At 37.1% G+C, this 24,852-nt stretch overlaps 1 protein-coding gene across 1 annotated transcript in view; it reads right to left on the bottom strand.

The window, feature by feature from the left end:
• FARP1 (FERM, ARH/RhoGEF and pleckstrin domain protein 1) overlaps nt 1-24,852 on the bottom strand; it is an 81,331-nt gene that overhangs the window by 12,160 nt on the left and 44,319 nt on the right. Inside the window, exons 12-18 of the mRNA XM_029283003.1 lie at nt 24,611-24,700; nt 20,788-20,921; nt 8,426-8,507; nt 6,643-6,880; nt 5,622-5,752; nt 3,676-3,744; nt 1,712-1,801 (exon numbers count right to left, since the gene is read on the bottom strand). Of these exons, the coding sequence (XP_029138836.1) occupies nt 1,712-1,801; nt 3,676-3,744; nt 5,622-5,752; nt 6,643-6,880; nt 8,426-8,507; nt 20,788-20,921; nt 24,611-24,700 (834 nt within the window). The remainder of the gene's footprint in view (nt 1-1,711; nt 1,802-3,675; nt 3,745-5,621; nt 5,753-6,642; nt 6,881-8,425; nt 8,508-20,787; nt 20,922-24,610; nt 24,701-24,852) is intronic.

Raw genomic sequence — 24,852 nt, 5'->3', positions numbered from 1 at the left:
TGACCTAGGGTGAATTTTAAATAGGGATAATTTTTAATGATTTTTAATAAGAGACACAGCTACAAATATTTGGTTTTTAATTGGCTTTTATTGGGGAAATGTGCTATGTTGTTTTAATATGCTGTGAGCCGCCCTGAGTCCCGTGGGGAGAAGGGCGGCATATAAGTCAATGTATTAAATTAAATTAAATTAAATTAAAAGAGCCAAGGTTGCCTACCCCTATCCTAGACGGGAAGTTTGACTTTTAGACAAATCAGCCATCAATAGACTCATAGAGATATACCACATTTATACACCATTTAAAAGAGACAATAAAAACATTAAGAAGGAAGCAAAAAGTCCTGAACAGACCCTTTCAGGCAGCCAAAATCCAGATAAGTAAGGCCCAGATAATTCCAGGCAAACAATCAAGCAGAAAACAATACCCTCTTCATGGAAATACCAAGGAGAAAAACCCCACACCCACCAACACTGGGCTATTGCATAGAAACAGGGAACCTACCCCACAATCACTAGCACTGATGTCGTTACCTAGTTGGGCAAGTAAATAACTAAACTCACAGAGCACAAAGGATTCTACAATAATAGCTATTTAAAGTCTGCTGCTCCAAGGTTACTAGCCATTCCTGGTAATATGCAGAGTTAGTGGATGAGATAAAATTTAGGAGTGGCAAAACTCTTAGCTGCAGACAATACTCCGGTTAGATCTGGAGTATATCTCTATGCATTAAAAGCCACAATTAAAAATAAATCAATGAAAGCGCGAATACGGGCATCAGAATCATATACACCACACCATTGGTATAACACAGGCCAACCTCAGGGTTGAAATACAGGCAGCTGCTTTATTTTCTATGATGTCAAATTAAGGGCAAATTTTCTGAATATTTTTAAAACTTGGCAGTTGGCATAGAAGAATCTGTGGGTCATCTATGCCTGCTGCCATTCTTATGTGTGCAGCACCCTATCGAGTTCATTCTCTCTCTTTTTTCTAGCAAAGAAAATGCAGCTTCATATTGTCCTTGCCAGTGGAAGTAACAGGATGATGATCTCCACCCTTTTATTGCTCTTCTCCATTGTGTGGAAGGGACCAGCCTTGTTTAATTATCCCCTTCAACGGGAGAGCTCAAACATTGCCAGGACTTGCAGTGAGGTCACAATGAGTTTCCACCCACTGTTCTGGAAGGGAGACATGAATCTTCTGGCTTGCTTTCTGCCAGCAAGGGGTTCCAAATCACTGTGGCAAATTGACATTTCCTTTCCCTTCACATCTCCATTTGTGTGTAAATCCTGTGCATTGCTTGTGTGTTATCTTCTGAATGAATCTGTATTTGAAGGAGGTGATGTTTGGGTGTACATATTCAAAAGCAAATGTTCACATCAACCCTCCTATGCAAGTCTCCAAAGGACTAATCTAGAACCCAATGGATCTTCAGATCTGAAAAGATTATCAAAAGCTACTCTATGGAGCAAGATGCCATCACCAACAATTCTCTCAATCTGAAAGGATGGCTATGACTGAAGTTAAACCCATTAAGTTTTCAGACTTTCACTTTCTTCTCAGTTGCATTTATTCCTTCAAATTTCTAATTATTTTATTTAGAGTAATTGAGAAGGCTTATATTTCTAAACAGTAGATACGATCCACAGCCTTTTATGTTTTAAGAGATTCAGCAGTAACCAATCCAGTCTCAACTCAGCATGTACTTACCATCATGCCATACAGTGGAAGCTGCCCATGAACTTTGAACTGATTCGATGCTGTTAGACCCCGACTTGTGTACAGCAAGATATCATTGAACTGAAACATAACAGGCAAGAATATAGTCAGAACAGAGGAGACAGGGAACCCCCAAATACCTCTAATATTCTGTATGTGACCTAATATACATGGGATCATTGGTGTTTGCAGCCCTGTTGTCATTTAGATCTAATAAACAAGTTATGTTATTTGCAAGATAACATGCATGAATTTGGGACTGTTATCCTAGTATATTTACTTTAACCCAGAGGATCAATCATATGAACTAGCCCTTAAGAACATGGGAGAAAACCATATCCATCCAAATATTATTTTGAGAATGTTTCCATCTAGTACCTATAATAATACAATAGTTTCCCATTTTCTTCCAAAACTATTTAAAGCACACACAAACACTTATCTTCACCATCATTCACTAGGGATGCAAGAGCTTTTCCTCAAAAGAAGTGTAATATATGCTGGTATTTTAGAAGCTAGCTTTGTTTCCTTGAGACAAAACATGCAGATCCTTCTTCTGTATGGGAGATTTAAGTTGAATGACAAAGAATTATCTCATATTGTAAGCTTTTAATAGAGTCAGGATTTAGTGGCCAAATTCAGACAGTGCCTGGTTTGGCTCTTGGGAAGATTCAACTCATTCTCCTACTTTCTACACTGTATTTACATTTCTTCTCTATGTAGAACAAATACTTTCATGTTATATTCCAAATAGCTGACTTCTGATCAGGTCATGGTAAACCTATTAAGGCATTTTTCTTTGCTGTGTGATAACACTTTGTGCTTTATACGTCAAGTTTGTCCTGTAAGTTAGCTAATAAAAAACCCCTATGATCCACAGACTGTCTAGCCCAGAGGTCTCCAACTCCCAGGCCGTGATCCACTCCTGGGCCATGGCCTATTTGCAACCGGGCCATGTGAGCCGTGAGCCTGTATGCATATAAAGACGCAGCTCGACTTATCCGCGTGCTGGCCCACCACTTGCACGACTTGGTTCCCCTCCCCCCCTCCCCCCACTGGGCCAAGCTGCAAAGGTGGAGGACCAGTGAGCTAGCCTAAATTGCCAAAATAAAGTTTATCACAGCACTGTGTGCAGCGTAATGCAGACCTACATATCCTACTTCAAAACACTTTTAAGATAGTGGTCCAAGTCAAAGTCTCTCACAGTGCAGGCCTTGCTTAGCTAGATGCCAGGCTGTCTTAAATAAGATAGTGGGGGGAGGGAGAGCAGCGGGGTGGATGAATTGGGGGGGGGAGAAGAAGAAAGGAAAGCAAAAGCCTGTGCATTGTTCCCATGGAAGCTGTAGCCTGTTCGAAGGTCACCCAATGGAACACAACACCTTCAAACCCACACAGCTGGGAACTATTACCAAATCAATTTATTTGAAAGTGATTGGTCACTCAATGATAAGGGGAGAGGGGGATGAATCCCAGGGGAAAGGTTTACTACTTGGTTTGGGCTCCAAAAGTTAGATTTGGCTTTGTAACCATTTGGCCTCAATAAAGTATACTTTTTACTGCTACGGCTGTGAGAGTCTTTTTGATTGACCAAGTTGGGACAGCTGACAGTTTCTCTGTTAAATTAATCCAGGATGCATCATTTTCTGAAATCTATATATTGGCTTGCATTTATTTCATAATTCTCAGGAAGAGCAGAAAAAAATGCAGACTGTGTGAATGTAGATTTTGATTTCTTAAGAATCGCTTTATATTTATTCCCATCTATTGTTGGTTTATTTAACATTTGGCTGAGCTTCTTTTCATCGTGGAGAACAGAAAGCTGCAGATCTCTTCTCAGATTACTCCACAATTTGCATCTTACTGCTCCTGTGAATTTCCTCCTCCTTCTTTTCCCTTGGCATTTGTGGCACGATTGTGTTTAATTGCACACATTCTAAGCAGTTCCTGCCACTTACCAAGAAGAACATCCGCTGCTGTAAGCCTTTTCCAGACAGTTTGCTGAGACTACCCAGCCTAATAAATTCCTGTGGAGGAACAGACACAAAATAGAAAACATCAAACCTCAGGCTGAACGTTGGCATGGGTGGTAATTAATAAGGCTGGCAGCATTTGAGATTCAGTTCCCAAAAAAAGTGCTATGGAAGACACAGAGTACAGCACTTATGCCTTTTCCAAAAACCCTGCAGCTGTCCTGTGGTCCTGGAAAAAGACGCATGCTTTAAAGCGTTTTAGATGGGATTTTTGTTTGTTTGTGCCCCCTTGTGTTCCCAAGTATATTTCTGGAAATTTATTGATTCATTGATTGATTTTGGAAAATTTATATAGCTATCTACTCTCTCATGACGACTTTAGGTGGCTTACAGAAAATAAAAACACAATGTAGAAGAAATAAAAATAATAAAATAATAATAAAATAATAACCCCCACCCTCCCTTGGGGACAACACACACTCATATCAGCCATTTAATGGGCTCCATCCCACTCTGGGTTCCCCAGTCCTGCTGGTAAAACCACCTCTTCAGGACCTTCCTAAAGAGGGTCAGAGTGGGGGCCAGTCTAATTTCTGGAGGGATGATGTTCCAGAGGGAGGGAGCCACTATGGAGAAGGCCCTTCTTCTGGGTCCTGCAGGGTCTGCAACATTCCATGCCTTTCCACGCTAATGGGTAGGGAAATGAATATAAATATAAATCTTTCCCAGTTCCATTCATTAATGCTGTATTATTGAATTAATGATATGATGCCATTGAGGAGAGATATGTAAGTGAAAAGTACCTTATGTATAATGAATAAAAAATGACAGCCATTGGCATGCAGTAAACAAGAGTATTAGATTTTCATTGACGCCACACAGCCATAATAGGGCATTAAAGGAAAAGTAATGGAAAATATCAGGGAATGAAAGCAGTAAATGGAATTGCCAACTCTTCACTCATGCATTGGGGATGAAAGGAAACTCTAGAAGACAGTACAGTATGCAATTAAAACAATACAGGAGATGATAATAAGCAATAAAGAGAAATCAAGACTGAGTTACTACAACTCTACGACTTCTAAAAAGTAGACCAGGATATATTCAAATATAATAGTTTAACTATTACTGCTACTTTACTACCACTATGACGACAAATGAAGCTAGTTTTGCCGTCAGTGCTGGCAAAGAATAAATAAGAGATGTAGAGCAATACAACCAAAGGAGAAGAGTTGGAAAAGACCACTTATTTTACCCTATTTTTAGTGTTAAGAGTACAAAATACATTTGAGAGCATTTTTATGAGATTGAATAAATAGACTTTTTTCTTTTGGATTTAGCTATAGAAATTTAAGTGGCTTGGACTGATTCCAGGAGCTAGTCAGGGAAAATTCATCCAGGTTGATGTTAATAGAGCTTTCAGTGAGTTTTGATACTGTTGGAGAAGAGTGTCGTTCTGTTTTATTCTTCCTATCTGCTGAAATTGTACTTATATGATTTGATCTCCCTTGTCCACTAGCTTAGGGGTTCTCTCAGGATTCTAGCCTTTTCCTAGGGGTGGTCACCTGGGGTGTGGGGTGTGGATCACAAAGCATGACTGAAAAGAAAAAGCTACTTCTTTTTGTCAGGTATCAAGGAAATTGGAAAAAAATATCTTGTATCAGTTTTGGATAGAAAAATAAATGGAAAGTAGGCAGATAATGTGAAGTTAATCTGAAGAAGACAGTTACTATTAGCCAACAGAAACATTAATGAGAAAATGATCTGTCATCTGTTCTGGACATGCTGACCTTAAGCACAAGTTCAGTTGATGGATTTTCTAAATTAAAAATTTAGATTCTAGAGAAAGCATATCTCATCCTGACAAGAATCCTGCAATTGCTCGTTTTTTCAGCCAAATATTTTATTCCAAATACTGTGGGGATACGTACTCTTTCTGGAGTCACTAGATTGTCCATAGCTATTAAGTCCTTTTTCAGTTCATGCAGTTTCTGGAAGTTTTCCATTTTTAGCATACTGCTATGGAGCTGGGCCACCATCTCTGAAATTTCTGCCAGAGCAGCTGTGAAAGAGGGAAAAACAACAAACAAAGTAATTATGCCATCAAGTAGAGCTACTCTATTAAAAATCTGAAGAACAATAGAAAACACATGCAATGTTTATTGTTTTGTTAACAATCAAACAGAATCTATATCCACAAGACTTCCAGTTTCAAGTCGAATCTGCCCCCTCAAAATATTTCTGAATTTCACTTGGAGATGATGGGTTTCCATGGATGTTTGCTGTATAATTGAGTATAAATTATTTAACAGACTTAACTGATTTGGCCCGTAAAACAATGTGATTTTTTATTTAAAAAATCTCATTTTTATAGCCTGCACTTAAGAAATAGGCTTGATCAGGGCATCATTGCCCTTTGAAGCCAAGGCATAATGTATCTGTATTCAAGAACAAATTACTAGACATACTTACCACCTTTATGCATTTATCAAGATTCTTCCAATCATGCACATACATCTGAAAGCAAATCTACTCTGATTAACCTGACTCTGCCTGCCCTTTTTTGTGAAATTGCTAATCTCAAGGAATTTCTTTCCAGGCTCATTTACTGTCTGACTCTGCCTGATGTAGCCTAGCTAGAGCTAGGCTTTGCCTTCCGTCCCTTCATGTGTGGTTGTTATGATTATTTAGTTAAATTTATAATGCTGCCAAACTGAAAAGACTCAGAACTTGCAACTAAAACTCAACAGAAACAATAAAGCAAAGGCAAAACACCAAACAATATCATGGGAAGTTGGTCTTAATTCCCTGTAACGAATCTTCTTTCTGTTAAAGATACAAGATACTCATTGTTACTCAGCTTAGATTCCTGCTCTCCAAGTAAACAGTCAAGTCACTTCCTCCAAAATTTAAAATTAAGAGAATTGCTACAGGAAGAGTTCACGCATTTACCTCTGGAGTCCCTGAAGTCCCCATGATTGGGTGGATAATGTTTGCAGAGCCTTTCCATTATCTGCTTGTAGTGCATCAGTCTATGCAGTGGCCTGAGAAGGAAGATATTGAGGGGAAGGTAGCAGACTTTCTGCATCTCAAAGTCTCTGCATAAGGCCTCGAGCCTGCGAGAGTTCTTGATTCCATTTTCCAGTTCTAGCAGTATTTTGCTATGCTTTCGCAAATGAACGGTTAGTTGCTAGAGGAGACAGAAAGAGAGAGAAAAGAGGATAAGTCCATGTAGGAAAGAATTCTTTATTTAGGTTTATTTTCACATAATATCTGCTCTGATGCAATTTTTGGTTAAAAAAAACACAACACAATAAAAGCCACACTGTAATACAATATGACAATGAATCGAGCATAGAAGAGATGAGAGTAATTTCCAAGTAGGTATCAGAAGTCTGAGAAGAGCCTTGTCCACTATTGAAACAAGGTGGGATAAAAGGCTAGGCATGCCTTCACAGGGGGATTCTAGAAGTGTGTGTGTGGGAGCACAACTGAGAAGGATCTAACTTCGCTTGCCCCTTCAATGTAACTCCAAAGTGCAGTCCCTGGAGCTATACTATCAACTATGGTTGAGATGACTGGCAAAGTCCAGTTTTAAGATGCAAAAAGAGTGGCACCCTGTTGATTTTCTAACAAAGAGTTCCCAGGATACACAGAAGGGCAACCAATTCACAGAAATGATCTAGACCAGGGGTGTCAAACTGCTGGCCCGCGGGCCAGACACGTCACAAGGAAACCGTGCTCACCCCATTGCTGGCAATGGGGAAAAAGCTCCGATACATCGAGCGACATCACATGACGTCTCGAGTTTGACATGTCTGATCTAGACCTAGAATCTTTTACAGAATTTCTCCCTCACCTGAGTTCTTAACATATTATTGGAATCAAAATCCCATCGGTCACAGACAAGTAATCAGTGGCCAGGAACCATGATTATTATAATCCAACCATATTAAGAGAGCCACAAATTTTCTACTCTTGCTCTATGAGTCTTCTTTTCACACACTCTTTATTTATTTATTTATTTATTTAATTTAATTTATATGCCGCCCTTCTCCCGGCGGGACTCAGGGCGGCGCACAACATATTTAAAACCAAAGCATATATACAATTCCCCCCTTAAAACCGAATTAAACCAAATTTAAAGTTGTGTCTTCCAAATTCCTAAAAAACCCAGTATAAAATCCACCCTAGGTCAGGTCCGCTTGCTGAAAGAGCCATGTCTTGAGGGCGCGACGGAAGGTAAGGAGATCCGGAATTATCCGAATCTTGAAGTCAGGTTGCTTTAAAAATGTGATGGCCACCATAAAGAGCAGAATCAGTCTAAGGGCAGCTTCTTCCCAGTACAATGCTCCATCCCCAACAAGCTTAATACAATTTGACTGAGTTTGGCTTAATTTTCTGTGGGAACTCAACCACTATGTTTTTATTCATTTGAACAATGCAATATATGGACCCAGCTACCATAGGATCACCAAGCACAGCTAACAGTAGGAAGGCCTTGGGGAGATGGTGTGTAGGAAAAAGGCAGTCAGTGCTTGTGTTGGATCATGAATCAGTCTGGAACACAACAGAATTAAACAAGGCTTTCACACAGACAGATTTGTTATCTCTTCAGACCAAATGTTCAGAAATACATTGATTTCTTTTAATTTCAGTGAGCAAATAGAGCAGAAGCTCATGCATGATTATCATTCCAAGAAAAAGTTAGCACATAAACACCTCTAGTTCATACCTTCATATTCTGAATATTCTTTAGCATAACATCTCCAATTTTTTGGAAATCTCCTTTCAAGTGGGCATTAGAACGGCCTTCCCTGCCAAAAATAGAATTATCCATATCAGTCAAGCCTTAGAAAATCATCTATGTAATGAACAGAACAGAGATAGTAAATAATAGGCAATGCTGGAAGCAGGGAATTCATGGGAAATGGGGTCAAAAAAAAGTCAAGATGGCAATTGCAACGGTATATCTAAAACCTGACCCCCTCTTTTGACAAGTGTCTGGAAGTAGCAGATACCACCAAAATGGGCTGTCACTTGTGATGAAATGAAGAAGAAAAAGAGAGTAAAAAGCCTAGAAAATAAAGATTCTCATAGCATTCACACGTTTAATAACTGATTTTAACATCTGGACCATAATAATCTTGAAGTAGTAAAGAACCACAACTGATTAAACCCATCCCCCTCAACTCATGCATATAAAGTCACACAAATCAGTTTGTTTCCCAAGTCAGAGTTGCTCAGGAAATAAAAGTTCCATTCCTCCTGCCAAACAGTCTTCTGAAGAAGGACCAATGTCTGAAGAAGAAGAGAGAACTTCCTTTTCTTGTTCCTTCTACCTTACAGTCCTTCCACATGCAACTCAATGGCAAGTAATAGAGAGAAAACTTTTAGGTTGGACAAAATTAACTCTTTACTTGCATACGGATCCAAATAATGAAGAAGATGTAGATATGTCTTCTAATTTTAGAGGATTCTTTGAAAGCTAGCACTTTTTTGAGACACCCTGAACAATATTTGTACTATGTTATAATTACTGACTCAGGTAAATAAATGTTCTAGCCCCAAGGCCAGGCCCTAATTTTGTTAACAGCAGGTGGCAGCATGAAACTGTTGATGGCTGATTTTGAAAAAGCGAAGTAGGGTTGGACATAGAAAGTGCTGAAATGGGCAACTTTTAGGAAATCCCAGGGATGCAAGTTAGACTGCGGACTTTTTTTAAAAAAATCCCAAAGACAGGCAATAGTAAGTAATTTATGTATTATTGCCGAGAATACTAGATAAATATGTTCATGGGGTAACCAAGAACTGAACATGACTTGAGGGATATTTTCTTTAAGAATCCCAAGAATGAGTTTAAATCCTGTGGATCCAAAATATCTCCAACTATAGTGTGCAGAACATTTCCAAAAACAGCTCCATGGACCTCAGAGCATTTTGTATTAGAGTCTTTTTAAAATGACCTTTTGCACCAACTGCATTAAGGTCTCCAAACTCTTGAAATTCTAGAATAGAATAGAATAGAATAGAATAGAATAGAATAGAATAGAATAGAATAGAATAGAATTCTTTATTGGCCAAGTGTGAATGGACACACTAGGAATTTGTCTCCAGTGCATAAGTTCTCAGTGTACATAGAAACAGCAAGTAATAGGTCATAAGTTATAAATCATAGTTACAATCATTAATCATAAGATACAAACAACAAATGATAAATCATAAGATACCAATAGGAGAAGATAGTAGGAAAGATGAGAAGATGAGAAAATAGAAGATGAGAAAGATGAGAAGGATAATTAGTAATACAGCCTACTACATGGGTAAATATCTTTAATCCTTAACATAGTACTGTGGGAGTTAGGTGTTGGCAGAGTGATGGCATGGGGGAAAGAACTATCTTTGTGTCTAGTTGTTTTGACATGCAATGCCCTATAGCAACATCCTGAGGGAAGAAGTTGAAACAATTTTAAATGTCCAGGAAGTGAGGGGTCTGTAGATATTTTCTCAGCCTCTTTCTAGTTCATGCAGTATACAGATCCTCAATGAAAGGCAGGCTGAGTGCGATTGTTTTTTCTGCAGTCCTATCTGTTGAAGTCTGTTCCTGTCCTGTTTGGTTGCTATGCCAAACCAGAGAGTTATAGAGGTACAAATGACAGACTCAATAATACCTCTGTAGAACTGTATCAGCAAATCGTTGGGCAATCTGAGCTTCCTGAATTGACACAGGAAGAACATTATTTTTTGTACAGTTTTAATGATGGTTCGAATCAATTGCAAAAGGCAGCTTTCATCCTGCAAGGATAGCTTTAACACCATCAAACAACAACATCTGCTATCTCAGGTCCTTATATATATATTAGGCACTTTGGGTGCTTTACAACTGTTAAAACATTTAAAAACAAATAATAATACAAGTAACACAAAACAAAGATGACAGAGAACATAAACCCAGATGGGAACAAGGAGAACAAAGAAAAGGGGCACCAATCATTCCCACCAAAGGCCTGGGTGAAGAGCCACATCTTCAGGGCCCTTCAAAATACTAGTCGGGGGGGGATTGTTCAAACTTCAGAGGGAACCTCATTCCGGAAGTCCTGATTTTCTCACCTCTTTTGATTGATTTCCCAAAAAAATTCATTATCTAACCAGAGTAAAAACCAGAATGATCTTTTAAACCACCCATGGCAATAATGACCTCTTCCACTAATACTTTACTTTTCCTCACAGTGAGCAGACTTTACCTCAGAATGGGCATGGGAGGTACAGATGCTTTACTTTTGTAGTGTAAATGATTGTCTGAATTTGCATGGCTACAATAGAGTTTGAGAATTAAAGTTACAACCAAGATGTCTACATTAATGGAATTTAACATAATTAAAACTTGATCTAAAATTATTTTCAGTTAATTCAGTGGCATTAAAATTTCTGGAATATTTGAAATATATTCTCAAATAGTTCAAATTTTCATTTAAGAATCCAGCTATGTACTAAGAAAAATTAATCTCACTTCCAATTAAAGATTCAAAGGAACAAACTTCTATCTTAAACTGCACACATAAACAAAAGCATACAAGCACACACACCAAAGTCATAATTGTCCAAAAGAGCATAGTGATTGGGGATTCAAAGAGATGATTGACAGGATGTGCTACTCATTGTTGATTTACTCATTTTTATACAACTGGAGGTTCTATATCTGCATTACTTAAGATACAGAATTTTAAAAATTGAAGCTCTATTTCTTCATGAAGAAATATCTTTGTGTAAAATGTCCTCACTAATACTTGCAATCTATTTTCCATCTGTAAAAATACAAAGGGGAAAAATATTTCATCCATTTAAGCTAGTTTACCAAAGACGTTTTCAAATTTTATTAAATAAGTGATGGTGGCTTAAGCATGCATTAATTAATTAATGTTCATTTTAAGAAGATCAAAGCAATCAAACATGTCGTGTGTAGAGTTTATAATTCTATTCCAAAATGCACTTGTAATGAATATTCGCAAACCTGGGGGAGCAGAACACATTTCACTGATTAAAATGTCTGTCTAGACAACCAAAACAACTGCACAGAAAGACATTCATTTGGGTGAAGGCTTCACTGTAATGAAACATGAGATTGGATTCATTTCCACTTGTAAACATCTGAAGGAGCAACAACTCGACCACTTGGGAAATATCCTTTGCAAAGAAAAGCAATGATTCCCTGAAAACTGATTGCCCTCACTTATATTTTCTCTTTTAGTCTATCATTCTTTCTCCCAGGGATACATCGTACAATGTAAAAAGAGACAGGTTTTCAAACTAACATACACATTGTAAAATAATAATAATTTACTGTGATTTTCTAAAGATAAAGCATTTTTCCATGTCAAAGACCACATTTAAATCCAATCTTTATGATTCCATAATTGAGAAACAAAACTTGAATTTCCTTCCTGTTGCCAAGGCTTTTTGTTAACTTCTGTGAAAGAAAGAAAGAAAGAAAGAAAGAAAGAAAGAAAGAAAGAAAGAAAGAAAGATCCTACTTAGAAAATAACAAGAAATAACTCTACACAGGAACAGTAAATTTGAATAGAGCTGATTTTTAATATTCTTTGCTGATACACTACCAAGCACAGAAAAATATCCTTGTGAAATAACCCTAGTTTTGCTGTGAATATACTTCTGTATATATTCACATATAACCAGGGGTAGTTTATTGCATATAGCAGATGGAATCTTTTGAATCTATGAAAAACTACTCCACAACTCCACTCTACTGTATCTCCCAAATACTGTCATCTAGATCTTTAATGCTAATGGGATTATACTGAAAGAGTAGCAGGACACAAATACTTTGCTTTTTTTTTTTTTTTTTGCAAATATGAACTATCGCTTCACTGAAATCAGTAAGCCGGCTAACTTGGTTTCAACAATGAGAGTAGTCAATCTTTGGATAAATAAAACTGAACAGTTGGAGGAACATGTTGCAATATTTACTCAACTGCATACTGGAAGATAATAATGCTTGACTCTAGTATAAGTGGGCTGCTAGCAAGACATTGATGCCTGATCTGCATACATTTGAGATTGCAATTAAACAAGAAAAATAGGAGATTTAAGCATATCTTCAGAGAAATATAAAATATCTCAAATTTTATAAAATATGAGATCATAGAAAGTCAATGTGATGTACAGGTAGTACATACAGTACAGTTCTCATTTAGCAATTGCCATGTTTAGCAACCATTCTCAGTTACACCAGTGATTAAAAAAATAACTTTACAACAAATACTCGCACTTACAACCTTTGCAGATCTGTAAAGCAAAGAAAAACTGAAGGAAATTATATGCCACAGTGGTGGGCATACTTAACAACTGTTTCACTTAATGACCAAATTGTTGGTCCCAATTATTGCCAGTCCCAAGTTGCTGGCTCCTTCATGAAAATATTTAATATTGAAATAAGAGACAGTAAGTCTGGGCTAATTCTAATGCTGGAAAACAAACATACAAGTATGCACTAGGGTGGGGGAGGGGCTTCTGCAAAGAAATGGGTCAGTTTATTTTCTCCCTTATAATCTTCTTTCCCACAGATCTCATGCTACATACCATCATTTGGGTATAATTTTTGTACTCTGTTTAGCAATGAGCTAGGTTTTTCCCCAATTCACAATTAAATTCATATGTTTATGAGAATTCTATACTTCTCTAATTTTACCTTTTGAACCAATAATTGAACTAGTAATATCACCAGGCCAAATGTTTGTTTGTGTATATATATGTGTATATATAAATAAATAAAAGAAACTGAACAAACCTGCTCATATTCATGAAAATCATCTGACAAGTACATTAAAGAACTAATTTTTCCAAAATATTTAGAAAAGGACACATGCAAACAAATGTGAATTCTCTATTTAAAGCTGATCTACTTAAAGTAGCCAGAAAGATGGTGTCCAGGGTAGTATCTATTGTTAAGAGTTCCTTTTAAAATCCATTTTTAATTTGCTCTTTTGCTTTTATTTTATTTTTATTCTTGTTCTGCTGGAGTTTTGAACGTACTTTGAGATCAAAGCAAAGATCTGTATTTGTACAGGAAAAGAAAAAGAGGCAGTGCTCATATTCTGCTTCTCAAACTTCAGTTAAGCCTACCAAACAGCTCATAGTTGACAGATATCTAAAAAGCAAACAGCTATTTGCTGTAAGTAACCAGCACCTCACCCCTTTATTCTTCCTAAGGAGCCTCTCTAAAAGACATCATCACCCTCTTATATGGGATTTACAAATGGAGTTGCTCCCAATTTTTAGATCTTTCCATTTCCATGTCTGATGAAACTCCCTGCCTGAGATCATAGCCATTTGTCCAGCTGCTGTAGGGCTTGTACAACAAGGGGATGATGATTTAAAAAATGAAATGTTACTGATTTTATAGGCAGACAATGCTTATTGACAACACAAATTGTATTGTCAAGTTTTGAGGTTCTAACTGCAGTTAACAGCAAAGCGGACACTCTAAAAGACACCTCTATTAAGTTTACAGCCAGTCAATTCTAGTGCTGAGACAGTCAAAACTAGCACACCCAGTGACAGCCGTGTCTCAAAAGCAGCTATTCGTGGTAGAAAGGTAGAATATAAAAAGAGAGTAAGGAATAATTTAAGAATTCTAAACCTACATTCAAAAGAGTGTGGGAGGCGAGCGCCAATTTCCCAGGAAGTATTGGATGAAAAGCAAATAAATCATACCTGTCACTTACAGCCAAAATGAGATCACTCTACAAATCCAAAATAACAGAGTGAATAAAGGAAAATGGGGATCCACAAATAACAGTTATTTTATGATTTTTAAAAAAACATGATAAAAGTAGCCCACATGTTTAAAAACTGGAATGCCAAATCTTGTTTCCCTTGTGTCACTCAGATAATATTGGCTCAGGTTGAATATGCCACTGCTCATCCACAGTCCAGATTAGCAGTGACTTCAGCCGGGATGTGCGGGTGAATGGACATTTGGATTCATATGTTGAATGATCCAGTTTTTGAATGCATGAATGGAATCCTTGATGAGGAATAGCACGTATTAAAATGTGAAGCAGCACAATTTTTACCTGAGATTATCTGAAAGAAAAATATCTGAGATTATCTGAAAGAAAAGTAACCAGCCTTGGGTTTATTACCTTAAACCAGAGGTGGGGAACGATAGCACTTTTATGACTTGTGGACTTCAACTTCCAGAATTCCTGAGCCAGCCATGCCATCGTTTCCCACCTCTGCTGTAAACAAATAATTACAAGGACTATTTTAAATAATAAAATTAATGTTTTTATTTCTAATTCATGTATTTTTAATCATCTGATTAAGTCTTGTTTCATTGTCCCTTCCAAGTAAATGATGCTTTCTTCAGGCTATTAAGAAAGTAGCCATCTCTTCCCAATGGGGGAATGTCCTATCCATGCCAGAGGAAGAGGCCTGCAACAAATCCCATCTGCTAAGGAATCCCAGTGGGCAGGGTCAAGGAGAAAAGCCTTTTCCACTGTGGAATACTCTAGCCCAGTGAGCAGCCCCACCCCCGCTCCACCCCCTGCCCGGCTCTCACCCCACCTGCCTGCAGGGCCACTCACTGCCTCCAGGGCCCGCAGCAGATCGCCCAGGCAGCCCAGCAGCGCCATGGCAGCCATGCCCTCTGCCCGCACCCCGCAGCATCAACTGTGCGGGATAGGGCGTGAGGGCAGAGTCTTGTCTACGCTGCCTGGCTGCCATGTCCTTGGCTGCACTACTCCATGTGGGCCACGCTCAGGGGTGACTCTCCTCCAGGGGGGCTGCTGGTGAGGAGGGGGTCATGGGGGGATGCGAGGCTGGGGCAATGGCACGTGTGCCCACAGAGAGGGCTCCAACCGTGCCATAGGTTCGCCACCACTGCTCTAGCCTCAGAGAACTGCTCCCACCCTTTTGGCCTTCCAGAAGAGTATTAAAACTTGGCTTTGTTGGTTGGTTTAGAACCCTGATGGAGGTATTCACCACTGGAGGTGGTTGAAGAAGGTAAAAAGACTTCATCCCCATGCTGTCTGTCTCTTAAATTTTGGTTTTTGTAAAATTTTAATTTGCATAGTTTTAATATATTTTAATTAATTTTTTATTTGTTTTTTTTTATAATCTATAAGCTGCCCAGAGTTGCCTTTTAGGGGAGATAGGCGGCATAAAAAATTAATAAATAAAATAACTAGCCTCAAGGAACCCCAGCAAAACATAAGATTACCAATACCATCTATTCTTTTCTGGCAAGTGAAATGTATTAATTCAAAATTCATACCAATTACAGGCCCATCTTGGGCTATTTACGTTACAATAAAAAGTTAATAAGAAATTAAAGGTATCTTTAAACTACAACTTTATATTTCACTTGAGGAAATCCAGTATGTTAAGCTGTAGCTTGGCTTTTTTTTCTTTTATGAATACTAATGCAGTATTTTCCAACTCTACACCCTCCAGAAATATTGGATATGCTGGCTAAAGATAACAGTGACCTTTATTGCAATGCACAGCTTTGCAATGTAAATAAAGCTGCTCTTTTCAGCATGTTATTTTTCTCCACTGGGTCCAAGAGCACAGATTTCCCTCTTATTCCCAGGTATGCATTTATTGCTGGAGGTCTTCAGGAAAAGATTGCACAACCATTTGTCTGGGATGATATAAGGACTCCTGCCTTGGGAAGGGAGTTGGACTAGAGGACCTCCAATGTCCCTTTCAGCCCCATGATTTTATGATTCTATAAACCTGAAAGATTAAAACGCAATTCTGCAAAATAGCGGCTCCCATCCTTTGCGGCTTGGTGGCTCGGCGGGGGGAGACAGGGGAACCGGCCATGCAAGCACACAGCTCAACTTGCACGAGAGGCGGGGCAGTGTGCATGCGCAGCTCAACTTGCGCAAGTTAAGTTGTGCACATCTGTGCATGTGCGCCACCCACTGCTCATGCAAGTTAAGCTGCGCACACATGCATGCGCATTGGCCTGCTGCTCACGTGGCCCAGTTGCAAATAGGCCACGGCCCGGTAGTGGCCACAGCCTCGAGGTTGTGGACCCCTGCTGTAGAGACTATTCTTTTATAAACCAGAACAAGAAAAATAGAAACATCATACATGATTGAAAGGGTTTCTTAAATGTTTAGTACATTCTGAGAAGTCACTAAATCTTCTAATTGCAGCTCATCTTAGTGTAAAAAAGGCTTATGAATTCTATAAGCCATTCTGGCCTAATTCTACCTCTGTTTTTAGAAAGTGTTTTAAGATCCTCAGCTGAATTTCCCTGTACACAGGGGATTGCATAACATAAGAGTTGTGAAATAATTCAATGGTTCTGTATTATTACTTAATTCTAAAAACGTGACTGTTGAAGATATTCTTTTCTAAACTTTTGTCTTCAGAATCTTTCCATGCTAGTTCATCTAGTAATTCCAGTAGTTTCTGAACATAATCCCAAATAAGGTTATCCTAGACCTAGAGTGTAAGGCTACCAGACCTGAACTGCAAAATATGGATGACCTCAAGAGGATAGGAAATAGCTCACTTTCTCCATGTCTTTCCTGCCATCTGATGGTTGGACAGATTTCTGCAGTCCAAATTTGTTAGCATTAGCATTAGTGTATACTGCCTGTCCATGGTTATCATGAATTCCCCACTTGCATGATGGAACCTGACAAAAACCTTAAAAATTACTTAATATGCCCCTGCATAGAGAAGATTGAAAATGACATAGAAGCAGACATAGAAGCAGCATTGCTAATTCTACTGATTCTTTAAATGTGGAACGCCTAATAAACTCACAGGAATCTCAGGTTTCCTAATATGTAGTCAAACACCATTGTTTTATAGTTAGTTGACTGCTAACCGTTTAATCCTCCAGGGAAAGATTGAAGGCAAACGAGGTCCAGGCAGAAGAAGAACATCATGGCTTCAAAATCTAAGGGGCTGGTTTGGACAAAACTCAGCAGCACTTTTTTGTGTGGCTGCTGATAAAAACAGGATCGCCAACATGATCACCAACATCCGATAACAGATATGGCACAAGAAGAAGAAGAAGAAGAAGAAGAAGAAGATTGCTATGATAGATGCCTTAAACACAGGATTAATTTTCAATGAGCTCTCTGACTAAGGCTCATAACTGGCAAACAGGACACAGCTGTCACAAAATATACTTAAAAAAATCAACTTTACTGTTTTTAACTACTCACATTGCCACAGTGTACTTGACAATTTGTAATGCAATGTATTCTTTCCAGATAGCTATGTAATGTACAACAATTAAAATAAAATTCCGACCGTTGAAATAGTCAAGTCATTTCTAAATTATCTGAGATTTACTAAAAACCAAATCATATTCCACATTCTTGCAGCAAAATTCAATTAGTTCTTAGCAGGTTTAGTCCCCCCCCCAACATTTTATTAATTTTTTATAGTCACAAATGCTTAATATTTTATCAGCAACATATTGTCTGGGTTTTAATATTTAGCTTACTAATACATGTTAAACTCCTTTCTTTCTACCTCGTTTTTCTAGCCATTGATAAAACGTATCCCATGTTCTAAAATATTCTGAATCTTCTTTCTCTTTCATTTTCAGTGTCAGTCTGTCCATTTCTGCACAATCTAAAATTTTCTTAATCATTTCTTCTGCCGCTGGTAATTCTTCATCTTTCCAATTTTGAGCAAATACAATTCTTGCTGCAGTTAACATATGTAACATTAAGTATACACATTCCTCCTCATAAGTTCCTACAATTATACCTAACAAAAATAATTCTGGCTTAAAATCTAAATTATTCAGCTGCTTTCAGCAATGGAACCAGAACAGACATCTGCATGATTTAAGGTCACTTTATTTCAAGAGAAAGGAGGAATGTAATCTGAACAGGGTCTTCCTAATTACTAAGGTGGGAGAGAAAATTTTGTTTGCTGTACTGTGCTTAATTTTGAGTTGTGCTAAAATAAATGCTTTGGAAATAATGAGCTACATCCTTTCCTGCTGACTTTTGGTGGAAAACAAAACAAAAAGAGACTTAACACGCTTTAAAAAGTACAACAGCTGCTCAGATCAGTTAGAATCCTATTTCTTCACTTGATATTACTGCTGCCTTATAACATAAAGCTCAGATGTGATTCAAATTTTGTTTTCAGTCACTCTGTCACTAACAAAATCCATCTGCTTTACCCTCCATCAACATATCATAATCTATAGCCAACAAGCAGGGAATCAGAGTTCCCTCACTGCTAAAGACCATGTAGGAAACCTAGGGAAGGCTGGCTGGAACAGGATAAAAAACTACATCTAAAGATCATAGTTTCTCTTGACTAAAACAGTCTGGAGAAAAATCTCTAGTCAAACATATGTCCACAAATAATAGGTAACTGCAAGAGTGAAAATAGATGCACATATTATTGGTGAGTTCATAGGCTTAAAATATATCATATAATAAATAACAGCATCCTACTATTTCACTTCCATTTTTGGCTTTATTTGGAAGGGATGATTAAAGCACAGTGAATTAGATCAGAGTCTTTTCTTCTGCAATCTACAGTAATTCAGATTGAAAGATTATTGTTCCTTTATATAACTATTGGCTTCAGGAATGAAAATAAACAGCCTCTCCTAATCCACGAAGATGAAAGAATAAAGAGATTCTTATTAAAAGCAATGGAATTCTAAATGTGCTTAGTTAATTGATTAAAAAAGGTCTCTTTTGATAAATATTTATTACAAATAAAACGTCTCACTAGACTAGTATGATTTTATTACTGCTATCTTGCTTTTAATCAATACAATAAAGCAATCAAAATACATTTTAGATGCTAATTTGAAAACCTATAACAACAATTTTGTTTATTAGCAATGCAATCAAATCAAATATTCCTCAGAAAATAATTTGAGAATACAGATCAACAAAACTAAAAATAATTTAGAAAGGCTCTGGTACCTATACTGTACAATCCGTTGTTCTTATTAATCATTTTAATTAAAGCTCTTGGCCCTAACTGTGATGCCATTGTAGTGTTGTATTAAAATCTAACAGCTCATATTCCACTAACTTCAGTGGAATAATTTTTTAAGAAAATATTTCTTCTATAGGTAGTCCTTGACTTATGGCCACAATTGAGCTCAAATTATCCTTTGCTAAGTTAAGACAGTTATTAAATGAATTTTGCCCCATTTTATGATCTTTCTTGCCACAATTGTTAAGCGAATCGTTGCAATTAAGTTAATATCACAGTTGTAAAGTGAATCTGGCTTCCCCATTGACTTTGCTCGTCATAAGGTCACAAAAGATGATCCCAGGACACGCAACAGCCATTAGTACATGCCAGTTGCCAAGCGTCCAAATTTTGATCACCTAACCGTGAGTATGCTGCAACAGTCATATGTGTGAAAAATGGTCATAAATCATTTTTTTCAGTGGCATTGTAAATTAAAATGGTCACTAAACAAATGGGTATAAGTTGAGGACTACCTGTACTATTCAGACAACTACACCTCATTATCTGGTGTATTACACTGTATTACATTGACCCACTCCCATACCTCAATTATCTGTATTTTCTTATACTCTTTCTTTACTTTAAAGAACTTGAAGCCTCAATAGCTTGTTTTCTTAGTGGTGCACTGACTGAATCAGTATTAACATATTTAGGAAAAGGAAGTAGCAAAATAGGTCTGTTTCACAGTGCAATGAACATACCCCCATATTAGAAAGCCCTGGCAAAACACAGTGAGGGGAAGTTTATACTCTAGTCCTGTTGTTAACTTTAGCATTAAATGTTTAGTACAGAAAAATACTGCACATTTTATTCTAGGTGAGGCATACTCCCTTTATATATATTTAGCTCTAATGGAAAAGAAAGCCTCCCAGAGTCTATCTTGATTGCAAGGGGGGCATATAAATTAAATAAAAAAAATAAATAAGGAAGAAGGATGTGGATAAAACTGAATGAATTCATAGCCTTAAGACTTTCTTCAAGCTGGAACTGACAATATATCCATTCTGGATTGGACATGGTAGAATAGAATGTAAAATATTTAGCATCAAAATGTCATTTTATTACAATAACTGCTGGAATTCTTACCACAAAGCAATTCGCTGTTCTACCTCCTTTAGAAAGCTGGTGTGAAATTTGTGCAAAGGTTCAAAGTTTGAAAAGATGAGACTCTTCAGTGCTTCTGGCATGCAGTCATCTTTACTTACTGTGCTCTGGAACCACTAGAAAAACCAAGCATAGTAATCAGAGGAACTCTTGGCACAGATATTCCTGGTTAGGATATGCGTATAGGGGAATCAGACACTACTTGTTTAGTGGTAACTATCAATAAATTAGTATTATAACATTGAACTTAGGTTTTTTTTTAGCTTATTGTCAATGGGACAGCTTCTTTTATTTAAGAAACATGCTTCTACATTTAATAGATCCCAAGCTAAAGTTCTCCTGCCCTAAAATAAGTGAAAAATATCTAATATCTCATTATTTTTTTACCAGCAACTTCCATCTTTGATAAGTTTGTGTACATTGATGCAAAAAACATTAAATTTCTTGAGTTGAGCAGTCATTCTAAAATACCAAAGTTATCCAGAATCAGCAGAAAAATCACCAAGAAGAAACTATCCGTAGTCTTCTGTTTAGATATTAAAACTATTCAGTGGGATAATTCCATGTTGTATTTGGAAAAGGAAAGATTTCTAAAGATGTTTTGAATATTCCCATTCAGTGCTCTTCATGGTATATCTAAGCATATCCTAATGCAGAGCCTTGAGTTCAAATATCCAGGAAAGCTATAAAGTTCACAATCTATGGGAAAGTACTTGAGAAAAAATATTTCTCTTTAGGATTCTACTGGAAAAGAGCAGCTGAGCAATGTTGCAGTTAATTTGGTTTTTTTACTCCATTTAGCAAGATGTTGTAGACAGAACTGACAAAGCTATAGAATCCCAAATTAAGTATTATCTGTACAGCCTCTGTTGAATTCCATTGTAGAAAGCTAAACTCTGGGAACACACATATTAGGATACTGTTACTTAAACAATTTTTCTGCTTATTAAGCAGGTTTCCTTTGATTTTCTTCCATTTTAAAATATTGCTGAAAGTGATGGAACAGTAATGACAAATGATACTAGGAATGCTGTTTTGTGGGTATATAGAAATGAGATAAAGATCCAAAATACAAAGCATTAAAACTGCAACAAAATAAAAGGAAAAAAACTATCAGAAATTAAATGATCCATCTGTGCTTTTTTAAAAAACACACACACACACAATTAAATGTTTATCCTCTGCTACGTAGATGAAATTCCAACCACATCAGAAACATTTTGTGATTGAATATGTCTGTGATAAAGATTATGCTGACTGGGGACTTCCGGTCTTGCGTCGTAGCAATATGGCCAAGGGATTGCTGGGCTCCGCACCCCACAGCTGGTTTTGCCCTGCTAGGGGACCCTAAATGGGTCTAAAGTCGCCCTGGAGAGGCAGCAAAGGAAGGGCCCCCTGATGAGCAAGGAACTACAGCAGTTGATCCATTTGATCTGGGGGAAGCCCTCCAAACCAACAGGAGAAAAGCTAGCTACGCCTCAGTGACTAGCCCAAGCTACCAGCAGCCAAAGTCCAAAAGCACTAACCAGAACAACTGTGAACAGCATGCTTGGAACTGGGTGAGAATATCGATCTTCTCTCTTCTATTTTGTAACCAATTTCCTGGAAAAGATCCCCAAGAAGCAAAAAATCCTCCGAAAGTGAGAAGGGAGGGGACCGCACCCTCACCCTTCCATAGACGGAAGTGGTGATTTAATTTTTATGGAGGACAGAAATATATTGAAATGAAGTTAATAATACTACAGTTTGGATAAATCGGAAAATTATGAAAACTGTTAAGATTTCGCATCTGAAAGAGTATTGATGAAATTACAAAAAAATAACAAAGTTTTAAAAGTTGGAAAATGAATAACTACTGACATCTAGTGGAGGATTATAGCATAGAACAACAGTTGCATTGACTCAGAAATTGGTAAGATGCCCAGAAATAAAGAACAACTTGTTCTTTGAACCTCAGTGACTTCTAGCCAAATAGAGAACAGCTGGGAACAGAGGAAAGAAAATACACTGAGCCACCTACTACAGAGTGAGAACTATATTTGTTTTAAAAGCTGCTGACCTTCTGGGATTATAAATACTTACTGAGCTGTGATCTCTAAGCTCAAGAATTGTTTGCAAAGAAAGAAAAACCTTGACTTTTGGCTAATCTTCTACGGGGGAACTTAATGGAAAGCTCTTAGGTGCTTTGGTGGTTAAACATTCTGGACTGCAATTTTGGCTGGCTGATAATTGTAAGACCCCTGAACAAAAGAACTGTTATAAAATACTGCTTTTAGTGGTGCTTTGACAATTGGAAATGCATTGGATTATAAAAACCATATATATAGATAAAAACTATGTAAGATTTGGTTGTTTGGACTTTAAGATTGGCTGGTTTGAAAAGGCTAATCACAGAGACTATGGTACCAGTGAAAGACTTTCTGGAGGGGGGGAGATAAAATGGATGTTGCATACCTATCTAAAAGTGGCAGGAAACCACACCTAATATCTCCTTCTGAAGGCCCCAGCCTGGAACATCAGAGATCTGCAGGAGCAATACTCCAAGACAAGGCAAATATTTTCCAGGAGGAAATGTATGCAATGCTGTGACAGATTCAAATGACAATGGTTTCAAATCATGATGAGATTAAAAACAACTTTGATGACATAAATGAGCACATCTTTAACCTAAACTTAACAATTAAAAAACCCTCAGAAATTGACGCCAAAGAATGAACAAACAAACCAGATAACAGAACACAAACTAGAGGACAGCGACCCAAAGAGGGAAGCTACAAATGAAGAGAACTAAAGCTTAATGCAAACAAAAGAAAACATGCAAGACTTTGCCACAACAATTGAAATGGAAAAGATATTTTATTTTTCAGGACTTCAAAATAAACTTGAAGATAGGAAAGAAGATTTAACAAAATGGATTATAGAGCAGCCAGGAGAATCATTAGAGTTTGGGAGACAAAAAACGTACATCCTATTTAACAGGTCTTTCCTATTCCCAACAACATTCACAAAAATACAGGAAGAATCGCCTGGCAAGCTGAACACTATGAACATTAGAGTTAGATTCAAGAGATTTGATTTGACTTACCAGATGGAGTACTATATGATTAAATACTTGGTTAAGAGAATAGATAAATTATGGATATAAAGGGGCTCTACAGCAAGAGGGATAAAATATACAAGTAGTATAGTATTTTTTATAATATATGAATGTAAAAATATTGGGATGGTGTATGTGAATGAAAAGTTTGGATATTTAAAGGTAATTAACTTTGAGAAAATTATGACTGATAAGAATGGTTTGAATACAGAGGGGAAATTAAGCTTAAATAAGAATCTTGAAAACAGGACATATAGTGACTTAATAAGATGACTTTTATAAATACAATTGAAACATAAGCTGATTAGAAAAGATGTTATATACTGATGTTACTGTTATTTGTACAAACACAAGAAAAATGTTTATTCAACCTTGTATGTATCAAAAGTATTAAGAACTATATTTGTTTAATGTTGACAAAAGGACAATACTACTGGAAGAAGAGAAGATCAAGGAAATATATCATTAATTAATAGATTAATTATGGAATTATGGAAATGAATTATTGTTTTTTAAATATATGAATCCAGACAACACGCTATTTACTAAGCATTAAAGATTGTTATTGTAAAAAATAAAAAAATATATTAAAAAAAGAGATTATGCTGACTGAGATAATGGAAGATGTAGTAAAAGACAGGAAGAAAAATATTTAGGGAAAAATGGGCTGCATAAGTTTTAATTTAAGGGGGGGGGGAAGAAACATACCGATGTAATGACTTCAAGATCTTTCAGGTAAGTCCGTTCTGTAGTGGCAACTTCTTTAGCAATGAAGTATGCTTTGTCAGTTGGAAACCTCTGAAATTAAAAGAGTTGGATGCTGCAAAATTACAGAGAATTAAGGAAAAATGCCCAAGATCAGCAAACAGGAATAACTATATTCCCAAAATATAAAATTTACAAAACAGTTCTAGAGTTAGAAGTGGTATATATGCATATAAATAGAGGCA

This window comes from Protobothrops mucrosquamatus, unplaced genomic scaffold, assembly GCF_001527695.2.
Source record: "Protobothrops mucrosquamatus isolate PMUCROS unplaced genomic scaffold, P.Mucros_1.0 scaffold_35, whole genome shotgun sequence".
Lineage (NCBI taxonomy): Eukaryota > Metazoa > Chordata > Lepidosauria > Squamata > Viperidae > Protobothrops > Protobothrops mucrosquamatus.
The sequence above is the reverse complement of the archived record's forward strand: the minus strand, read 5'-3'. Positions and strand labels throughout refer to the sequence as shown.